Below are 19,873 nucleotides of genomic sequence, written 5' to 3'. Positions count from 1 at the left end.
AATGGAAGACATTTACAAGATCATACATTATTATGCAAGTCATGGTTGCAGCTCTTATAACTTGGGCAACTGTATGACCTGACTTTTGCCAAGGAAATATGCTTGGCAGTCCCTGTTAGGGTCAAGGGTAACAGTGCCTGGATGGTGTGTGAATATATGGTGTGACCAGTACCACTTGCTGATCATTTTTTCAGACTTTATAAATATTCCCTTTCATGGCTTTTCATGGCCCCACGATGCACTGAGAAGCAGTTATTTTGCTGATGATGACAGACTAAACAAGCAACTTCAAACCATCCTATTCCTAACCCTTTTCTATATGTATGGAAGAGGCAACTCTATCATGCAATCACTCCAAACATTGGGTTCACTGTCTTTAAACCCCCACAGTCTTCACAGGCAGGATGGGGATGAATTCTTTAGTGATTTTTTGTTAATTCCTTGATGTTGAAAAATATTTTGTTACCCATCTACTAGTTATTTTCTTTGTTGTGGTGTTCTTACTGTTTGCTTGGTTGTTTATCACTAGTAGAATGGGAATGCCTGAAGTAAAAGTAATGTACGCAAAATTGTTGTTTCTCTTTTAAAAAATGTCTTACATTAAAGTGGAATCTTGGGAATGATTGTAATGTTGGCAAACAATAGGAAGCAGACAGCACACGGTACATATTTGGATTTATTTCGTCCCCAATCTGAGGGTTCTCTGCCTATGTATAATGACACTGAAAAATGTATCAAAATAGGGTGGTACCCAGGCAGGCCATGCACACTCAACAATCCATGTACATACAGTGCCCTTGACTCATAATATATCACCTGAGGCTCATAGTATATCAGTCATATAATATACATCTTAATTGATATCAATTAGTAAACAACCTATATGACAAATCAACACCATAAAAAAATAAAAACAAAAATGGCAAGGAACACATACATATAAGTTATATTTGTTCAAATGAGTTCATTTGCTCTGCATCTGTACAAACAATTTGGAAAATCGACCGTTCTGTACGCTTGTTCAGTTGGTTGGAGAGTATGGATCCACCACTCTCTCCCACACCAACCTGAGGACCCAGCTCATCTACGCTGCTCTGCGGCTGTGAATTGTACAGTGTGGGAGAGTGACAGGGACTGGACAAATTGTTCTCAGTGTGGTATGTACAAATACCAGGGAACAATGAAACATAACAACCCCCTCCCCAGTGTGACTAGCAAGTCATAATTAGGCAGTAACTAAGCATATAATTATAAGCTGTACTCTAGTCAATACATTTAAGTAACTAATAAGTCTTGTCAAAACAGATAAGGAACTCAACCATTAATCAATTTACTTGAGTTGCATTACTGAATACTGATCAGAAGAAACCTCTAGAGGTGTATGATTAATCATTAAGTTATTTAAAAACTAAACCAAGGTATTCTTCACTATGCCTAACATCTTTAGACCAAAATTATGTAAAGAACCAATTTTCCTTTCTTCTGGCTTGGCTTGTCCAATAAATTAACATTTCTCTTGTACAGAAAAGTATTTGGCATTATGTTTGTGACATCAATAGGCATACTGAAAGACCACATTCCTAAGTCTGTGAGGGATACGAAGGCCCAATTTAAGATGTGTGTCTGTATCTGGTTTTGTGTCAAAACAGGTTGGTTCACAACATGTCACTAGTTACCTTACTTCCCTAACATTTCTCCATTACCAGTTTGGCAGCAAGCACGTGCAAAGTCTTTGGCTGTAATACAATATTTTCTCATACTTTTGCACTGAGAGTAACCAGGAAGGAAATATAAAGAGTTAGCTGGCAAATAAAGATGAGTGTTGACTGGCTAGGTTGCTGCATTGATGTGGTAGAACCCTCATCATGAGATGGTATAAGACTCCAGTTACCAAGGCAGGGCAGTCTGCCTTGGATTTTGTGATGCAAAGCACCACCATCTACGTATTTAAACTCTAAAGCATTTTCACAGCATGGTGACAATTTTTTTCAGTATTTACAAAATGAAGCATCAATACCCAGTTAATATCAATAGATGGGCTAGTGAGCAAGACAGGTTATGATGTGTCTGTCTTTCAGACATTAAGCAGAACAAGCAATGCAGCCCAGTCACTTGGCCCCCAAGGTACTTCTCAAGGCTCACCAGGCTGCTCGCTGGTCAACAAGCCATCAAATGGAATTCCACCTCAGTTCACTGTGGTTCAATAAAAACTTTGACTTAAAAGTCATGCAAGAAAAGAAACAAAATAAACAGCCACTGCTATTATATTATGAGGGTGCTGAAAGGGACAGCTATATGAGTAGTTAAATATATCAATGAAATGCTCATGTATAAATCCACCTAAAACTGCAACAAAGTGTCTGTGTAGGAGAAACTATTAATAGCAGGGCACTTTGAAGGTACTAAATAATTACAACAGTACAAAGGCACATAACAGTTGTTCCACAAAACAGAGTCTTGGCAGTCAACTATGAGAGTGGAATGTGGCTAAGTGTAAAGAGCCAAAACTAACCTCAATATGGTGCATCATCAACAAAGTTCCTCACCATTAAAGGTCACTCCTACAGTTTTCAGGAAATCTATAATTTGGTAAAAACTGTGAATTTCTATACAATCACACACGACCAGGGAAGATTATCAGCAATTTACCATACAGGCTGGATAAGAATGTGTTTATCAAAGCCCAGACAGAGTGACTATCTGCCTGAGTTCTTGCAGCTCCACAACAGGATACTTCAACATGTGTGACTCCAATCTTGTCGACACTGACCCTGTTGGCTGGTGGGCAGCTGTGGTGATGCTGAGGGAGTGTTGGGGCTGGAGTTTGCATGAATTGCCTGCTATGGTGCAGGGGAAGGCCTTAACGATGATATAAACACTCAGGTATGGAAATAAACTAAAGCACTTATAACAGGAACTCTGGAGAGTAAAAGAAAGGAGAGGGAAATCAAACTGAAGATCCATCAGGTGTGTGTAAAAAGAACATTGGCATTTCATACTTGTTTACTGACACAGCAAAGTCAACGCTTAACAAAAACTTTGTAAGAATAATTCCAACAACAGGGATCAGTCAGTGATCTTTGAACGGCAGGAAATAATGTGTACAGAGAGGAAACACCTTAGTATCTGACAGCGCTCACCAATGCATAAGTGTACAGTACCAGGATCTTATTTTCATTCAATTTCCATATGTACATGCGTTTCCTCTGTTGATTATATCTTTTAAGTTGAGCCTTATAAAGCATAAGAAACTTTTCCTGTCCTTACTGGTAACCACAGTAGCAATATCACTGATCCTGGTAAAAGCGTTATTTATAACAACCCTGCACTCGCTGAACTCTACCGTTACAGACCATCAGTGAATTTCAGCTGCTAGGAGAGTCAACATGGTTATGATTAGCGGTTGCAGTAGCAGCGGTGGTGGTAGTAGTAGTGATGGTAGTGACAGTGGAGTTGGTGCTAGAGATGGAATCTGATGCAGTGGTAGTAGTGGTGGTGGTAGAGGAAGAAGAGGATGAGGAAGAGGACTGTGGCATGAAGGCTCTGGCACGAGGGAACAGGGCATGGCTCTGGGCCTTGTAGTGGCTGAGCTGTTCAGGTGTTCCTTCAACCTCTCTGGATTCCAGCCACTCTAGCACCTTGTGAAGATTCTGTTGGTCAAAACTTGTGTTAGCAGCATATTACATAAAGCACTGGAATAGAGATCAAAATATTCAAGGCTCAATAACTAGGCTTAAAAAAATACTAAAGTTCTGAAAATACATTTTTTTTCATTCTGCAATGGGTTTCTCATTATCATGAAAATCTTTATTCTATGTGGTACACTGCATAAAATCCAGAAAGCCAAGATATTGACAGCCATGATACATAAGCATCATCAAATGCCCGACCTCCTGCATAAGTAGGCATAGAGATATTGTAGAAAAATACATGGTAAGAATATCAGTCATTAGAACATTAAGAAGTACTCCACCTTCACACACCATTTATTAACAACCACCCAGGACCCTGACACTAACCACTCAAACCTGTAACCCCTTCACTACGACCGGGCCAAAATAGCGCCCCGAGCCGTATCTGGGATCGCCGCGCTCCAAATTTCAAATGTCGCTATTGAATATAACAAGTTTTCAGCGATAAACTCAACATAATCATCATGTATTATATATGAAAACATGCAGAATTAAGTGGTGCACATAAAGAAACCTAAATTAGTTGATAATTTTGAGATGTAAGCATAAATATGGAGATAAAATAACTCGTATATTGGCAAAAGTGAGCCAGGACGCAGTATGCGCGTCTTCGGATATGGTATGGGACATACAAGGACGCAGTATACGCGTCCTTATGTTGAAGGGGTTAAACTTACTGTGCATAATAACTCTGGGCAATATACCAGTGTTTGCAATAAGTTACAAATAATATCTCACTACTGTCATCAGTTCCATATTAATTCTATTACTGTACATTTCATCTTTGATTGCTTATAAATCTAACTATTATCATCATCATCATTATGCATTTCAAGCTGTGTCCACACATACTCTCCTCTAAATAATACCAAACTTTAAGCAACCACATACTTGTTGAGGTAAAATAATGTTTTCATTCTGCTGTCATTAAATGCAATTTCAAAGCATATACTGTGACAACGGCTGGTGACAGAAAATAAAGCAATACAGTAATCCTTTCATTTTTCTCCCCCCAAGGAGAAATCCTCAACCCGAGATAACGTCTTCCTCCACTGTCTCTCTGCTCCCAAGATATCACAAAACAAACAGATAAATTGTTACCAAATTAATATGAAAACATCCTAATGTGGGTATCTCTATAGAGTCAAATTTTAGGAATCTCTAATAAAAACTGGCTGAATGATGGCTAGTGAATTAAAAACATTCAAAAGCTCTCAGATCACAGTTTCTTTAGATCTTTCACATCATAACTTTTCTAAAGAAAATCTGCCAGCTAAAGAAAGAACAACACAAAAAGATTACCTCGTGCGTGCGGTCTGTGAGGTGAGAGTCCAGGGTTGTGGCAATGGCGTGGGCTCGGTCCCGCTGCACGGGGTCGAGCAGCTTCATGGACCGGGCCGCTGGGGAAGGACAAAATAATGTTTAGCTCAAGATTCATCAAATTAAAACTTTTCATAAATATTTTGGATCTAGACTTGCATTTATCACCAAGACTGAAGTGCTCCAACCATAACTCTACACCGATATATACACACATACACACACACACACACACACACACGAAAATTGCTATGAAAATCAGAATATCCACCCTCCACTAACTGTGCCCACAATTTCTATAGATGACGAGTCCAGGCTTTAAAACAGGAGAAATACATACAGACAGATAATGAAAGCCTGCCCACAAAATGCACCACACTAACAACTGCACAACACATCAAAACTTCCACCATCAGCCCTCACTTAGTTCCTTCATATTCCACACAATGTCCTGCTCACCACACATGCCTGCCTAGACATAGTGGCCCCAAAAAGGCATGGGATCCAGTACCATAGAATGTGTGACCTTTGATAGGGAAACAAATAAGAAGAGACTGGGATGCAACAATCAATCTCACGTAAAAAGATGGCACACAAGTTTCTTTTTACCATGCAAGTGGTGGGTAATAGAGTTCCTATTTTCACTGAAAAATAATCAACACAAATTTGAATGTATCACACAATAACCATGCCATGCATGCTAACACATGAAGAACATATACTAAAGTTAATTAGGGCAGGGAATAATAATTATGTGCACATGAAAATAATCTGCTAATGAAAGAATCATGGTGCCTTCATATCTTTTTTCTCCAGTGTTGTATTTTTCCACCAACACTAACTCTAATATGCATACCACAATGCAATGGACCATTTCGTATATGATACTATAGTTCCTAACTGGTATTCGTGTCTAGAAGAAGGACTCTTCCTACACACCTTGTAGCCTATGAGGAAGAGAGTCCTGGTTGTTGTTCAGGAAGTCTTCGTTCAGCCGCGTGGGGTCAGTGGTGGGCAGGAGTCGGTTCACCTCCTTGTTGATTACATCCACCACAACACTGTTATGGTTAGACAACTTCTCTTGTCTGTACTGCAAGAACCTAATGATGCACGTGTGGAGCTCCGGATGGTTGGGTTCAATCCTGAGAGCTCGTTTGAGTGCCTGAAGGGTAGGTTAAAAGATAGTTTACTTGATAAAGCCTGAAAACAAAGTAACTACTTTTTGCACACTTTGAGTAAATATCATATACCTGTTTTCAATAACATGTTAAAGCTATAATTACTTGATATAACATAAAATATAAGAATGCATTTGTACCAGTTTAAGAAAGTATCAGAATTAAACCTTTACAAGCTTCAATAAACATTAGCCTATAATCTTAAACATTCATATTGCCAGTTTACAGCTGCTGGGTATGAGGACAACACAGCACTCATATCCTAATGTATTAAGTTAACCTATTAGTCCCATTAAATGTTTCTTTTCTGTTCTTCAATTTAATTTCTTGCATTTAAAGTATTTAATCAACTATATGCTTTAAGTTACTTGAATGTGCTAAATAAAATATACAAACATTTATATTCTGATAAAATTAGTTTTGCTATATGGTGAAACAACTCAGCTTTCAAGTTCTCCCAGTGAGGTGTTGGAGAACTAAAGAGCAGGCCAGCCACATTTTCAAATTTACATTGTCAACTTGCAAGGCTCCACTTGCTCTTCTCTTTATTTTTCATCAATTTTATGGCTAATTTTAAGGTATAGGTTGGTTAGAACAACAAACAAACTTCCTCAATACCTGCAACATGAGAAGGGGTTTGCCTTTCCGCAGATATATTTCAAAGGCCATGAGGTGAGTCTGGATTCTTAGGGGGGCAAGAGCCTGGAGGGGCTTCAGGAAGTGGATGGCCTCTGCAAGGGGTTCTTCTGTTCTTTCTAACTTGCTGGGATCCAGATCTTCCGTTGGCTGGTTGTCAACATCATCCTGCAGGAAAAATACTTGTAACACTCCCCTTTCTAAACAACGGTGATGATGCAACATTGCAAAATCAAAGCAGTAAGCAGATTCTGATCTTTCAATAAGGAGTTGAGATTTAGTTTATCTCATCCTTAAACTAAACTTTTGATATTCACATTTGAGTATTGAGGGGATGGTGTATGATAAGTAGCAGCTATAGTAAGGAAAGGAATATGGCTTTAGCTAATGCTAAGCCAATAACTGACAAGGGCCACTTTCACTACTGCAATGGTATGATAATTTATCTATAAACTTGAGACAATGTTAAGTGCACTCATTCAATAATTTGCATACAGTCCATGTTCACTGCTCTGTGTTAACTCTGCTTCTTGAGAACCATGTTGCATGTGTTTGAAACTGAGGCACATCTTGAGACCATTTCAACACAACAAATGAATAGCATACACACGCCTTCCTCAGCACAACTTCATACCGTGTTTCCTCCTGACTTGGACTTCTGGTGTTCAGCTTTCTTCTCCTCCTTCTTCTTCTCCTCTGCCTTATTCTGCTCTGCTTTCTTGGCCGCCTTGCGCTGCTTGGACCTCAACTTCTTGAGTTCAGCTGGGTCCAGGTTTGCTGCCACAGAGAAAAACATACAGCACTTAGAATACCTGAAGATGACTCAGGGATAAAATTTCAGTTTAATGAGTATTTGAGAGAGTAATTCTTTACTACAATAACCAGGGCCGGGCCGGCCGGCTCTAGCCATTTTGGCGCCTCGGCGCCGTCGCCAAAATGTGGATCCTCCTTCCCGAGAGTTTATGAGGTCACCTAGCTGCCCCCGTAATGTCTGACACACACACACACACACACACACACACACACACACACACACACACACACACTCTCACTCACTCACTCACTCACTCACTCACTCTCTCTCTCTCTCAGTATTTTCAATATGCATGATGTATAAATTCCATTTTATCATGTTCAACAACCTACTTCAAGAAAGAGCATAATCAAATTTCTGAAGATGTGCAACGCTTGTTCTTTATGATCTAACAGCGGAGTGGGCGGCGAGCGGCGTGCGAACTCCCTCCCTCCCTCAAGCCACATCCCAGGAAGGATGTTTACCTTCGAGTGAGAAATTTATGTACGTGCTTAATTGCTTAGAATGCACGCCGACAGGACCCCGAAACAATAGTCCCCTATTTACACGCTCAATCCTCCCCTCCTTTTTTATTGTGTGTGTGTGTGTGTGTGTGTGTGTGTGTGTGTGTGTGTGTGTGTGTGTGTGTGTGTGTGTGTGTGTGTGCGTGCGCGCACGCGCGGTGCGTGCGTGCGTGCGTGCGTGCGTGCGTGTGAGCTGCCTCGTACAGGCCTACCGGCCTCTTGTAGACTCCTGCGTTCTTATATTATGTTCTTATGTGTGTGTGTGTGTGTGTGTGTGTGTGTGTGTGTGTGTGTGTGTGTGTTTATACACCTCACGTCCCGCTGCAATGTCGCTTTCCTTGCTATAAAAAAAAATAGTTTTACTGTTATTATTAGGATAATTTCTTTATTAAATTTGCAAACTGCATGCCTACGTCATCCAGCGCCCTTGCAACACAAGACTTTCTACTCAAACTCATTATTATGCTGTCTAACTTCCTGGGTGAAGATTCATATCCAATTCACGGCGATTCACACGGAAGGACAATTTCATAACCTTTGTAACCCTGACATCAATCATGACTGACATCCCCAACGCCTGTAAGCTCATGTTCAGGAAGATGGATTTCAACTTCACGCCGATTCATATCAAAGAACCCTGGCACACCTCTCATGCATCGAAACAGAGGGCTTCCCTAATCCAGTTCCACGCCACCGAGCAGAACGTAGGAGCAAGGAGCAACCAGAATGACCTTAAGCAGCGTTACCAAACTTTCCTAATCCGAACATATATTTTCCGACTTCTGACCCTTAAATAACCTCCGCAAACATCAACGACATTAACATCATCTCTAATCTAATATCGTTATCTGCGTGGGTACGATAGTTTTTAATCTGAAACCGGCAAAAGTAATAAACCGTATACGACAATCTGGTAACGCTGACCTTAACGCGGGAGGCTGCTCGTGACCCAAGACCATTTCCGTGATAACGAGGGTCTGCGGGCGCCTAACCAACCCCGGCCGGCGCGTAATGAATGGCCGGGCAGGGCGAGGGTTACATCCATTACGCCCGCCTTAAAAGGGATCAAATGAGTTTATTCGGCCCAGCAATAAATCCTGGAGGCGGCCACGAGGGGATCAGGATCATAAGGTTAGGGCCTGAACATTCCACGGGGTACTTACATCCAGGCCTATTACGGCTCGGCACGTCACAAAGCACAGATAAAAAGAAGAAAAAAAAGGAGATTCACAAGGTCCTTACGCCTGGATTTACGTTCGGTATAAGTCATCATATGCCGTACAAAATAAAAAAATCCTCCTGGTACTTACACTTCGGTCAATACTTCGTTCAAATCCTCACCATAGAACATAAAACATCTATCACGGTACCCCACTTACGCCTGGGCCAGTGATCGATTAAGTCATTACTCAGAACTCAAGTCATCAATAAGCTTGTCAATCAACCCTTTTCCATTACGCCACAAGGTAAGTAAGGGCTCGTGATCCCATAATCTCGAGAGGGAAAAGAAGAGCTCAACTGCTGTTTAAATATACCGAACAAGCTCATTCACTAGTCGCTTTATCTGTTCACCTATCTATCTCCAGTTATCTATCTTTTTTAATATTCACTTAAACACGTATATATGTATGTGTGTATTTGTTATTCCATCTTTCTATATGTATGTCTATCTATATTCACAGAGCTATTCCCGGCCAGTTATCCAGTTATCTATCTGTATACTATTCATCTAAACACGTAATATATATGCATGTGTATATTTAAAGTTCCATCTTTCTGTATGTCTGTCCATCTAAATTTACAAGCTGTACTCCCGGCCCTCGAGCGGTTACAAGCCTTTGAGCGTCTTGGCCAGAGCACAGGAGCGAGTCACATCTAACGTGCGGTGGACGCTGGACTCTGCGGGTAACTTTCCCTGGGCTGAGGTCAGTGTGAACGATAATGAGGTCGGCGAGAAAAAGAGAAAATAGCGTCTGGCGTGAAATCATAACTGAAAAAAAAAGTAAAGCAGCTCAAGGTCGTAACGGTCATGATGAGCTAATATTTTTTTCCCTTGCATTAACTTGAGTTAAAATGATAACAATAAAAGTTTTGTTTCATTTGTGGTTAGCTGCGGCCAGACCGAGTTAGAGGGAGGGAGGGAGGGAGGGAGGAGAGGAGAGGAGAGGAGAGGAGAGGAAGGAAGGAAGGAAGGAAGGAAGGAAGGAAGGAAGGAAGGAAGGATGGGGATAGGATAGGATAGGATAGGATACGACATGACAGAATGAGATGAGACGTGGTGGGATGATAAGGGATGTGAAGGTGTGAAATTGCATGAGATGGGATGAGATAAGATAGGATAGGATAGGATAGGATTGAATGGGATGTAATGTGACGGATTAGCATGGGATGAGATAAGATAGGAGGGAAGGAGGGGAGGCCATGAGATAACTAAGAAAGGAGAATAGAATGTGGGATAGATGGATGGATGCCTACGGCGGGATCAAGGGGATAGTGGCGGTGCATGGAGAGTTGGGAGTTCTAGCGATTATAGGTTCTGGAGTACTGTTCGACATCGGAATTACCCAGAAGACACCCAAGCACCACCACAACCCACCACCACAACCCAGAAACAGCTCTCACATCAATCCTTCCGCTGTCACGGCCGGGTACTTTAGGCGTCAATAGCCCGTCACGAATCCCCTTGTTCTTGCGCTGACTGACTGGTAATCTTCGGTAAGGTTGATTCTTTTGACGTGAAGGGCTCGTTGCGGCCGCGATAATGCCTGCTCTTCTCACTCCCCGGGCGGACAGGTATTACTGCCCTCTGGTGGCGTGTTATTAATCTTCCGTTTCTGGAGACCCCGCGGTGCTGTGTTGTAAATCTTCCATATCAAGAGTGAAGCTGATTTATTTATGTTGTTGTGTATGTAATAAATATAATGGTACGCCTACTACTACTACTACTACTACTACTATTACTACTACTACTACTACAGCTGCTGCTACTTCTGCTTCTGTCTTTGTTACTGCTACTACTACCACTACTGTTACTGCTACTGCTGCTCCTATTACTACTACTACCATCACCAGTAGTAGTAGTAGTTTTAGCAGTAGTAGTAGTAGTAGTAGTAGTAGTAGTAGTAGTAGTAGTATTGATAACAACTACTATCAGCATCATTATTAGTTTCGATTAGACTGAGTAGTAATAACAGCAGTAATTCCCGGCTGTTTTGCTTTATCTATAGCTTATCTAACTCGCCACATGCGCAGTTTTCCACATTAACACGAGTGCGCGCATCGAAGAAAAATGCAGTACTTCTTTCTTCTTACAAGCGGGGAGGAGTTTGCATTTCCTTCCGAGAAAGAAAAAAGAATCCACGAAGATATATATACATCCTCAAAATTTAAGAGAAAAACACACGCACGCGCACAATAGAAATGGAATAATGAAAAAAAAAAAAAAAACAAGCTACTCTCCACGGCGGGTTTCCATGAGGTTGCACAACACACAATCCCGAGAAAGAAAAAAACACACGGACACAGAAAACTTAATATAATTCGTGACGCAAGGAAAGTCCGCGCGGGAACTAACAAAACCCGCCCGTTGCCGTTGCCGTTGCTGCATTTCGTGAGCCTGAAATAAATAAAGTAAAAAAAAAGAGTGCGCGCTATTTCCCCACTAACACCCGGGGCCCTGATTCATATTAATGCGCTTACGGAGAGAATCGAGTCTGACGGTCATCATCTTAACACATTTCAGCAACCAAGCACACACCTCTGTCAAGGCTTTCGTATAGGAGTTCTGAGCATATCCAAGGGTAGTTTTACGATCCCTCTGGTAGTCTGACCCTTCTTCTGTGTCATGAACCTAAGAAAACACTCATTTGAACTCGGTTGCTCTCCTATTCGGCCTTTGGAAGTAGCTGATGTGAAAGGTGGAATCTGACAAGGCTTTCGTATAGGAATTTTGAGCATATCCAAGGGTAGTTTTACGATCCCTCTGGTAGTCTGACCCTTCTTCTGTGTCATGAACCTAAGAAAACACTCATTTGAACCCGGTTGCTCTCCTATTCGGCCTTTGGAAGTAGCTGATGTGAAAGGTGGAATATGACAAGGCTTTCGTATAGGAGTTTTGAGCATATCCAAGGGTAGTTTTACGATCCCTCTGGTAGTCTGACCCTTCTTCTATGTCATGAACCTAAGAAAACACTCGTTTGAACCCGGTTGCTAGTAGCTGATGTGAAAGGTGGAATCTGACAAGGCTTTCGTATAGGAATTTTGAGCATATCCATGGGTAGTTTTACGATCCCTCTGGTAGTCTGACCCTTCTTCTATGTCATGAACCTAAGAAAACACTCGTTTGAACCCGGTTGCTCTCCTTTTCGGCCTTTGGAAGTAGCTGATGTGAAAGGTGGAATCAATTTTGAGCATATCCAAGGGTAGTTTTACGATCCCTCTGGTAGTCTGACCCTTCTTCTGTGTCATGAACCTAAGAAAACACTCATTTGAACCCGGTTGCTCTCCTATTCGGCCTTTGGAAGTAGCTGATGTGAAAGGTGGAATCTGTCAAGGCTTTCGTATAGGAGTTCTGAGCATATCCAAGGGTAGTTTTACGATCCCTCTGGTAGTCTGACCCTTCTTCTGTGTCATGAACCTAAGAAAACACTCATTTGAACCCGGTTGCTCTCCTATTCGGCCTTTGGAAGTAGCTGATGTGAAAGGTGGAATCTGACAAGGCTTTCGTATAGGAATTTTGAGCATATCCAAGGGTAGTTTTACGATCCCTCTGGTAGTCTGACCCTTCTTCTGTGCCATGAACCTAAGAAAACACTCATTTGAACCCGGATGCTCTCCTATTCGGCCTTTGGAAGTAGCTGATGTGAAAGGTGGAATCTGACAAGGATTTCGTATAGGAATTTTGAGCATATCCAAGGGTAGTTTTACGATCCCTCTGGTAGTCTGACCCTTCTTCTGTGTCATGAACCTAAGAAAACACTCATTTGAACTCGGTTGCTCTCCTATTCGGCCTTTGGAAGTAGCTGATGTGAAAGGTGGAATCTGACAAGGCTTTCGTATAGGAATTTTGAGCATATCCAAGGGTAGTTTTACGATCCCTCTGGTAGTCTGACCCTTCTTCTGTGTCATGAACCTAAGAAAACACTCATTTGAACTCGGTTGCTCTCCTATTCGGCCTTTGGAAGTAGCTGATGTGAAAGGTGGAATCTGACAAGGCTTTCGTATAGGAATTTTGAGCATATCCAAGGGTAGTTTTACGATCCCTCTGGTAGTCTGACCCTTCTTCTGTGTCATGAACCTAAGAAAACACTCATTTGAACCCGGTTGCTCTCCTATTCGGCCTTTGGAAGTAGCTGATGTGAGGGGTGAAAGCGTCTGACAATACCGAGTCCACGGGAGGAGCTTTCAAAACACCCGCTGACGGACTAATTGTATGAGTGATTGGTTCTTTTCCATAAGCAATGTTTTCAAGGAAGGGGGGAACGTTGCGGGCCCGGAGGTGGTGGTGGTGGTGGTGGTGTAGGTGGTGGTTATGGAGATAGGGTAACGGTGGTGATGAAGCAAGTGGTAGCCATGGCGGTGGTGGAGAACGGTGATGAAAAGGAAGACAGACGGAATTGATGGTAAGTAGAGGTGTTGGGAGTGGTAGTAGAAGTGGTGGAAGGTGGTGGTGGAGAGAGAGCTGATGGGGAAGAAGTGGTGATCGTGAAGGTGGGTGGAGGTGGTCGGTGTTGAGGCTTGCGGCTATAGGAAAAGAAATGATTGTGGAGGTGGTGGTGGTGGATGGCGGGTGACTGATAACAAAGGAAACATAGTGATGGAAAGAGAAAGAATGGTGGTAGTGGTGGAGGGTGATGATGATGACGTTACAAAGGTAGTGATGACGAAAAAAGTAGTAGTCATCGGGTGGTGGTGCAAACGATCGTGGAGGTGAAGAGGGTACAGAAGGGTAATGATGAGGGTGGTTGGGGTAATGGTGCTGAAGACAGAAAGAAGATGGAGTTGCCTAGTAGAAGTGGTGATGGCGGTGTAATGATGGTAAAAGAGGTGAGAATTGTGATGACGGGAGTGGTGATGCAGAAAGAAGATGGAGTTGCCTAGTAGAAGTGGTGATGGCGGGGTAATGATGGTAAAAGAGGTGAGAATTGTGATGACGGGAGTAGTGAAGCAGAAGGAAGATGACGTGGCCGAAAAAAAAAAAGACTGGTGTTGCCTGGTGTAAGTAAGTGGTGATGGGGGTGATAATGACGGTTAACCTGGTACCTGCGGGGATCATATTTCTTAAAGGCCTCTCTAAGCGAGGATAGTGAGAAAAAATCATCACTCACGCACACCATTTCATTATATATATCAAAGCATTTGTGATCGGTTTATGCATCATCTATTTTGGGGGGTTTATATCATGGCACAAATTTGGCCCGTCGCTGCTACACGGTAAAGCCACAAATTTGGCCCGTCGCTGCTACCAGGTTGAGGAGGTGAGAAAAATGTTTTTTTTTTTTTTTAAGTAAAGAAAAAAGCTCGAGGGCTAAAAATAATAATAATAATAATAATAATAATAATAATAATAATAATAATAATAATAATAATAATAATAATAATAATAATAATAATAATAAAAAGCCCGCTAATCCCTGGCCATAAAAAAAAGTTTAGAAGATAGTACAGATAGTGATGTGACCAAGACTTGTGATGCCGGGCGGGGAGATCAGTCTAAGAGGCGAGGGTCAACGTGGGTCAAGATGAAGGTCCGGCCCGCCCTGGGTATTCCATCGCCAACCGCCCTCCGCCCACAACGGCGACGCCCACCTGGAACACCACCGCCACCTCCGCCTCAGCCTCCACTCCACCCTTGTAAGACGTGTAAGACAACCCTCCAGTATCGCTTCCCTCCAATCCACCTCTCGTTAATGTCTTGTTTCCTCTGTACCTGTAACCCATCGTACAACACGCACCTCCGCCTCCGCCCCTACCACCTGTACGCCTTGGCCTCCCTTCAGCCTCCTCTCCACTCATGTAAAACTACCCTTGTATCTTTCTTTCGCTGCCCTCCCGTACAGAACGTGGTGATTCCCAACTCCTCTGTATATTCAAGTTCCTCCACAGTTCCTCCACGCCTCCACTTCGGCCCCTAACAACCTCCATGCCTCAACCTCCACTCCGCTCTTGTTAACAATATACGCTCGTCTCTTCCTTTTGCTCCAATATACAACGTGGTGATTCCATTTTCCTTTGTGTACCAGTTCCTCATTGCACTTCAAATCCCTAAGCCTCAGTCCCAACGACCTATACGCCTCTGCCTCCCTCCTCTTCCTATCTTGTAAAACCACCCTTGTATCATCCGTTTCCTTCCCATACACAACGACGTAATTCCATATTCCTTTGTACTCGCACTACAACCCCCTACGCCTCTGTCTCCCTCCTCTTCCTATTTTGTAAAACCACCCTTGTATCATCCGTTTCCTTCCCATACACAACGACGTAATTCCATATTCCTTTGTACTCCAGTTCCTCATCGCACTACAACCCCCTACGCCTCAGTCCTCACTCCACCCTTGTAAAACTATACCCTCGACTTCCTTCCATGACCTACGCCTCTCACTTACGCCTTATTTCCCTTGTATCAGCCACCCAGGGCCCGTCCTCCTGGGCATACCACCATCTTTCACGTGTACTAAGGAAGCAGCATAAACCTCTACTCCAGCGGAACGGTGAAGATAAGACGTGTTCTCAGGAGGGACGACATGGTAAGGGGATGACATAACAGAGGGAGGAAACCATGGATACGCAGGTCGACAATGCTTGGTTGTCAGTTGTCAGCCCGCCCAGAAACGTCCCTCGCCCTTTGTCCTTGTCCCCTGTCAACAACACGACGTCAACTAGAGCCGCGGAGATGTACTCGTAAACATTCCAGCAGGAGACAACAACAGTACATGCAGACGTCGCTATGAAGGGCGCGAGAGTTAAGTCGGAAGACGGCGAGTGCGTAAAAGGGCACAAGGAGAGAGAGGACGCAGAAGGACGAAGGGCGGATACATTTTTGAGACAAGATTCATATCCTCCGCCGTGATGCAATAACTGGACCATTATTTCTATCGAGAGAGGAATTTTGATCTCTCGCAACGTTGGCGCCGACAAGGACACAGTTGGAAAGGTCAGTGTCCGGGAAAGGCCCGTATTCTAGAGGGACGTCTTAAGGACAACTAACAGAACACTACGTAATTAGGAGGTATTTCCTCCGTGCGGTCTTCCCCGGTCACCCTCGAACCGCTGACCGAGGACTGAAGAAACCAAGAGTGTGGGGGACGTCCCTTGTGCGGAAGATTGAGAAAGACCAGGACATGAGGAGCGAACAGGCCCTCGCACCACCAGGACACGGAGACTGGCGGGCTTAATGATTGTAATGCACGTCAACACCTCCAGGCTCGCGAGGGACAAAGGACGAGGGGGAGGCGGGGAAGGAGCAGCGAACACAAAGAGTCCAGAGTTAACAACCATGATTATGAAGAGTAGGAAAGATCGGCAGGTACGCAGAGAGGAATTTCCATCCTGCACGCTTTTCCACTGCACATCTACACCTCCAGGCATACAGGGACAAAGGAAGGAGAGCACGGAAGGAGGAGATGACACAGAGGAAAGAGTCAAAAGCCATGATTTACAGGAGTACGAAAGACAGGCAGGTTCGTAGCGAGGGGGGCTTCCCAACCTATACGTTCTTCCCCCTGCCACGCTTGAGCTCTTCTTGAATCACGCAAAGGAGCCTCTAGTCAACAGCCACAGTTACCCAAAGGAAAGAGAAGCCATGTAGGTTGGCGAGAGGGAGTCCCAACCTGTACGTTATTCCCTCTACCACATACATCACTTCGGTTCGCTTGAACTCTTCTTGAATCACACAAAGGGACCTCTATTTAACAGCCACAATTTTACCAAAGGATTCCTGGGAAAAGCCGTGCAGGTTCTTAAGAGGAAATTCCCAACCAAAACGTTTTCTCCACGCCACATACATCACTTCGGTTTGCTTGGGATCTTCTTGAATCACACATGGGGACCTCTATTTAACAGCCACAATTTTACCAAAGGATTCCTGGGAAAAGCCGTGCAGGTTCTTGAGAGGAAATTCCCAACCAAAACGTTTTCTCCACACAACATGTATCACTTTGGTTTGCTATGAATCTTCTTGAATCACACAAAGGGGTCTCTAGTCAACGGCCACGATTAACCAAAGGAAGGAAAAGTCGTGCATGTTAGCGATAAGGAATTTCCAACCAAAACGTTTTCTCCACGCCACATGTACTACGTCAGCAACACAAAGAGGGTAAGACCTTGACGGGCCATGAATAAAAAGAGCAACGAGAGTACCTATACGTGGCGGGCTGACGGGAAGACGAAATAATGCGGAAGAACGTCGCTGTTAGTATACTGAAAGGCATAAACGTTCCGAAGAATTGAAAACCACGAACGAGGAAGAGTTGGTGGAAGCTTTCAAAGGTACACAATGGGAAAAGGAAGACTGTGAGGGAAGGGGAAGAGGAGTGTGGGAAACTTTGAGCGCGTGAGAGTATGGTGAGGGAAGGAAGGCAGAGGCGGTGGGAGCGTGTGTTTGTTATTTGTTTGTTGTCTAGGGGAAAGTTTGCTTGTGAGTGTTTGTGCGAGCGAGTTCAGGAGTGCGGCAGAATGTTAAGCGAGGCAGACATGAGAGAAACCTTAATAGGAGGCAAGCCGGCCGTGACCGATACTCAGAAGGGGTGAGGAGTGGGGAGTAGTGTTGGGGGAGGTTGACTAAGGAGGGGAGAGGCCTCGTCTTTCCTCTGCCCTTGATCAAGAAGCCCCATTTTAACCCTCAGTCCCCGTGTCTCCCATCTCGTCATATCATCTTGAGTTCGCGTTCGTTCACCATATTGGGGGTATTGCAACATCAGCGCTTCTACACACACACACACACACACACACACACACACACACACACAAGAAAGCAGGACCACTAGGACACATTATACATACAAACATAAACAGACAAAAGACGTATAGCCTACATTACACATTTAAATACAAAGAAACAAACACACATACATACATACACACATACATAGAAGTAAACGGATATGAATACTTAAAAAAACTCGACATGGTAAAATACTAATATCCATAAATCAGAAGAAATAAACGTATGAGGAGAATAATGATAAACCAGTGACTAGAAAAACAAATATTTCCGAAATTTGGATGGTGGTGGTGGTGGTGGTGGTGATAAGAAGCAGGGTATGGGTACTGGCGGTGGTGGTGGTGGTAGGCTATACTGTTGTTGCTGTTGTTGTTGATGCTGTTGAAGAGTAATTTACTGTTGAATGGGCTGTAACTGATCAGGAGTCAACATTGCAGTGACGTAGTGGGAGGGAAGTGGAGGGACTGTGTACTGCTTCAGACTTTAGGTAAATATATCTAGGTTAGCAAAGAAAGGACTGTATGACTCACTGAAACCTGACCGGACTTATAAATAACTTGTGAGAGAAGACTTCCTGGGACTGAGATATGACGTGGGTCCCGAGAGAGCGCTTCAGGGCAGGGGATGGTGACAGTTGGAACATATTAAGTAGCTGGATCGTTTATGGAATTTGTTGAGAAAGGAGAAGCGCTGATGTTGCAATACCCTCAATATAGTGAACGAACGCGAACTTCAGATATGACGAGATGGGAGATACGGGGACTGAGGGTCAAAATGGGGATTCTTGATCAAGGGCAAAGGAAAAGCTAAGTGAGGACATGAGATGAAGTGGAGAAATGAGGAAACATGAAGGTTGATGGGTGACTTCTAAGACTGAGGAAAAGCTGAGGGGCACTAATAGAAAACAAGAGACTGAGTGAATACAATGAGTATATATGAGGAAAACAAGGGATTGGAGCTGATAAGGGATTCTGGGGATGAAGACAAACTAAAAAAAAAAAAGACAATACCATAATCAATGTGAACAAGAAATTAAACAAAATGAACAGAAGGAATATGAAGAAGAAGGACATATGGGAAAAACGGGAAAACAAAGGATGGAAGCTGATAATGGATTTGCGGGATGAAGATAAACTAAACAAAAGGACAATATAAGAGTCAACGCGAACATCAAAAATAAAAAAATAGAGAGAGGAAGAATATGAAGAAGAAGAAGAGGGGTTAATGGAGTGTGATATTGTGGCCGACAAAAAAAAAAAGTAAATGAGTAAATAATAAAATAAATAAAAAGGAAATATAGAAGTAAGTAAAATCAAAAGGGCAGAGGAGAAAAAGGAAGAAGAAGGGTTAATAAAGGGTGACAGTGTGGTTAACTAAAAAAAAAATAATAATAAAAAGTGTCGGGGAGGTTTTTTTTTTTCTTAGCACGATATCAACTTTCAGCGAGTGGACGTGTTGATTGCACCTGTCGGGCCGCGGTGACCCTCAGAACGGAGTCACCTGATCCACCTTGACCTCCAGCCTCGCCCATGACCCAGAACACGGAGACACGGCGCCCCACCATCCCATCCCACCCCATCACCTTTCTTCACACGCCATGCCCTTCCTTCCCATCCTATCACGTCCCATCCCACCCCATCACCTTTCTTCACACGCCATGCCCTTCCTTCCCATCCTATCACGTCCCATCCCACCCCATCACCTTTCTTCACACGCCATGCCCTTCCTTCCCATCCAATCACGTCCCATCCCATCCCATCACCCTTCTTTACACTCAATGCCCTTCATCC

The 19,873-nt window shown here is 43.3% G+C and overlaps 1 protein-coding gene and 1 long non-coding RNA gene across 3 annotated transcripts in view; one reads left to right on the top strand and one right to left on the bottom strand.

The window, feature by feature from the left end:
• Positions 1 to 662: 662 nt before the first annotated feature.
• The window catches only part of LOC126995510 (N-alpha-acetyltransferase 15, NatA auxiliary subunit-like), an 89,626-nt gene continuing 70,415 nt past the window's right edge, over positions 663 to 19,873 (bottom strand). Inside the window, exons 13-17 of the mRNA XM_050855111.1 lie at positions 7,461 to 7,603; positions 6,809 to 6,994; positions 5,952 to 6,174; positions 4,995 to 5,092; positions 663 to 3,650 (exon numbers count right to left, since the gene is read on the bottom strand). Coding sequence (XP_050711068.1) covers positions 3,366 to 3,650; positions 4,995 to 5,092; positions 5,952 to 6,174; positions 6,809 to 6,994; positions 7,461 to 7,603 — 935 coding nt within the window. The 3' untranslated portion in view covers positions 663 to 3,365. The remainder of the gene's footprint in view (positions 3,651 to 4,994; positions 5,093 to 5,951; positions 6,175 to 6,808; positions 6,995 to 7,460; positions 7,604 to 19,873) is intronic.
• On the top strand, positions 12,087 to 19,445 carry LOC126995515 (uncharacterized). Of its 2 annotated transcripts, none has more exons than XR_007750350.1 (2): positions 12,087 to 12,225; positions 13,177 to 19,445. It is a non-coding gene; the product is annotated as an uncharacterized LOC126995515 (long non-coding RNA). The 2 variants fall into 2 exon arrangements; XR_007750351.1 differs by lacking the exon at positions 12,087 to 12,225 and adding an exon at positions 12,545 to 12,681.

Source organism: Eriocheir sinensis, chromosome 8 (assembly GCF_024679095.1).
Source record: "Eriocheir sinensis breed Jianghai 21 chromosome 8, ASM2467909v1, whole genome shotgun sequence".
NCBI lineage: Eukaryota > Metazoa > Arthropoda > Malacostraca > Decapoda > Varunidae > Eriocheir > Eriocheir sinensis.
The sequence above is the reverse complement of the archived record's forward strand: the minus strand, read 5'-3'. Positions and strand labels throughout refer to the sequence as shown.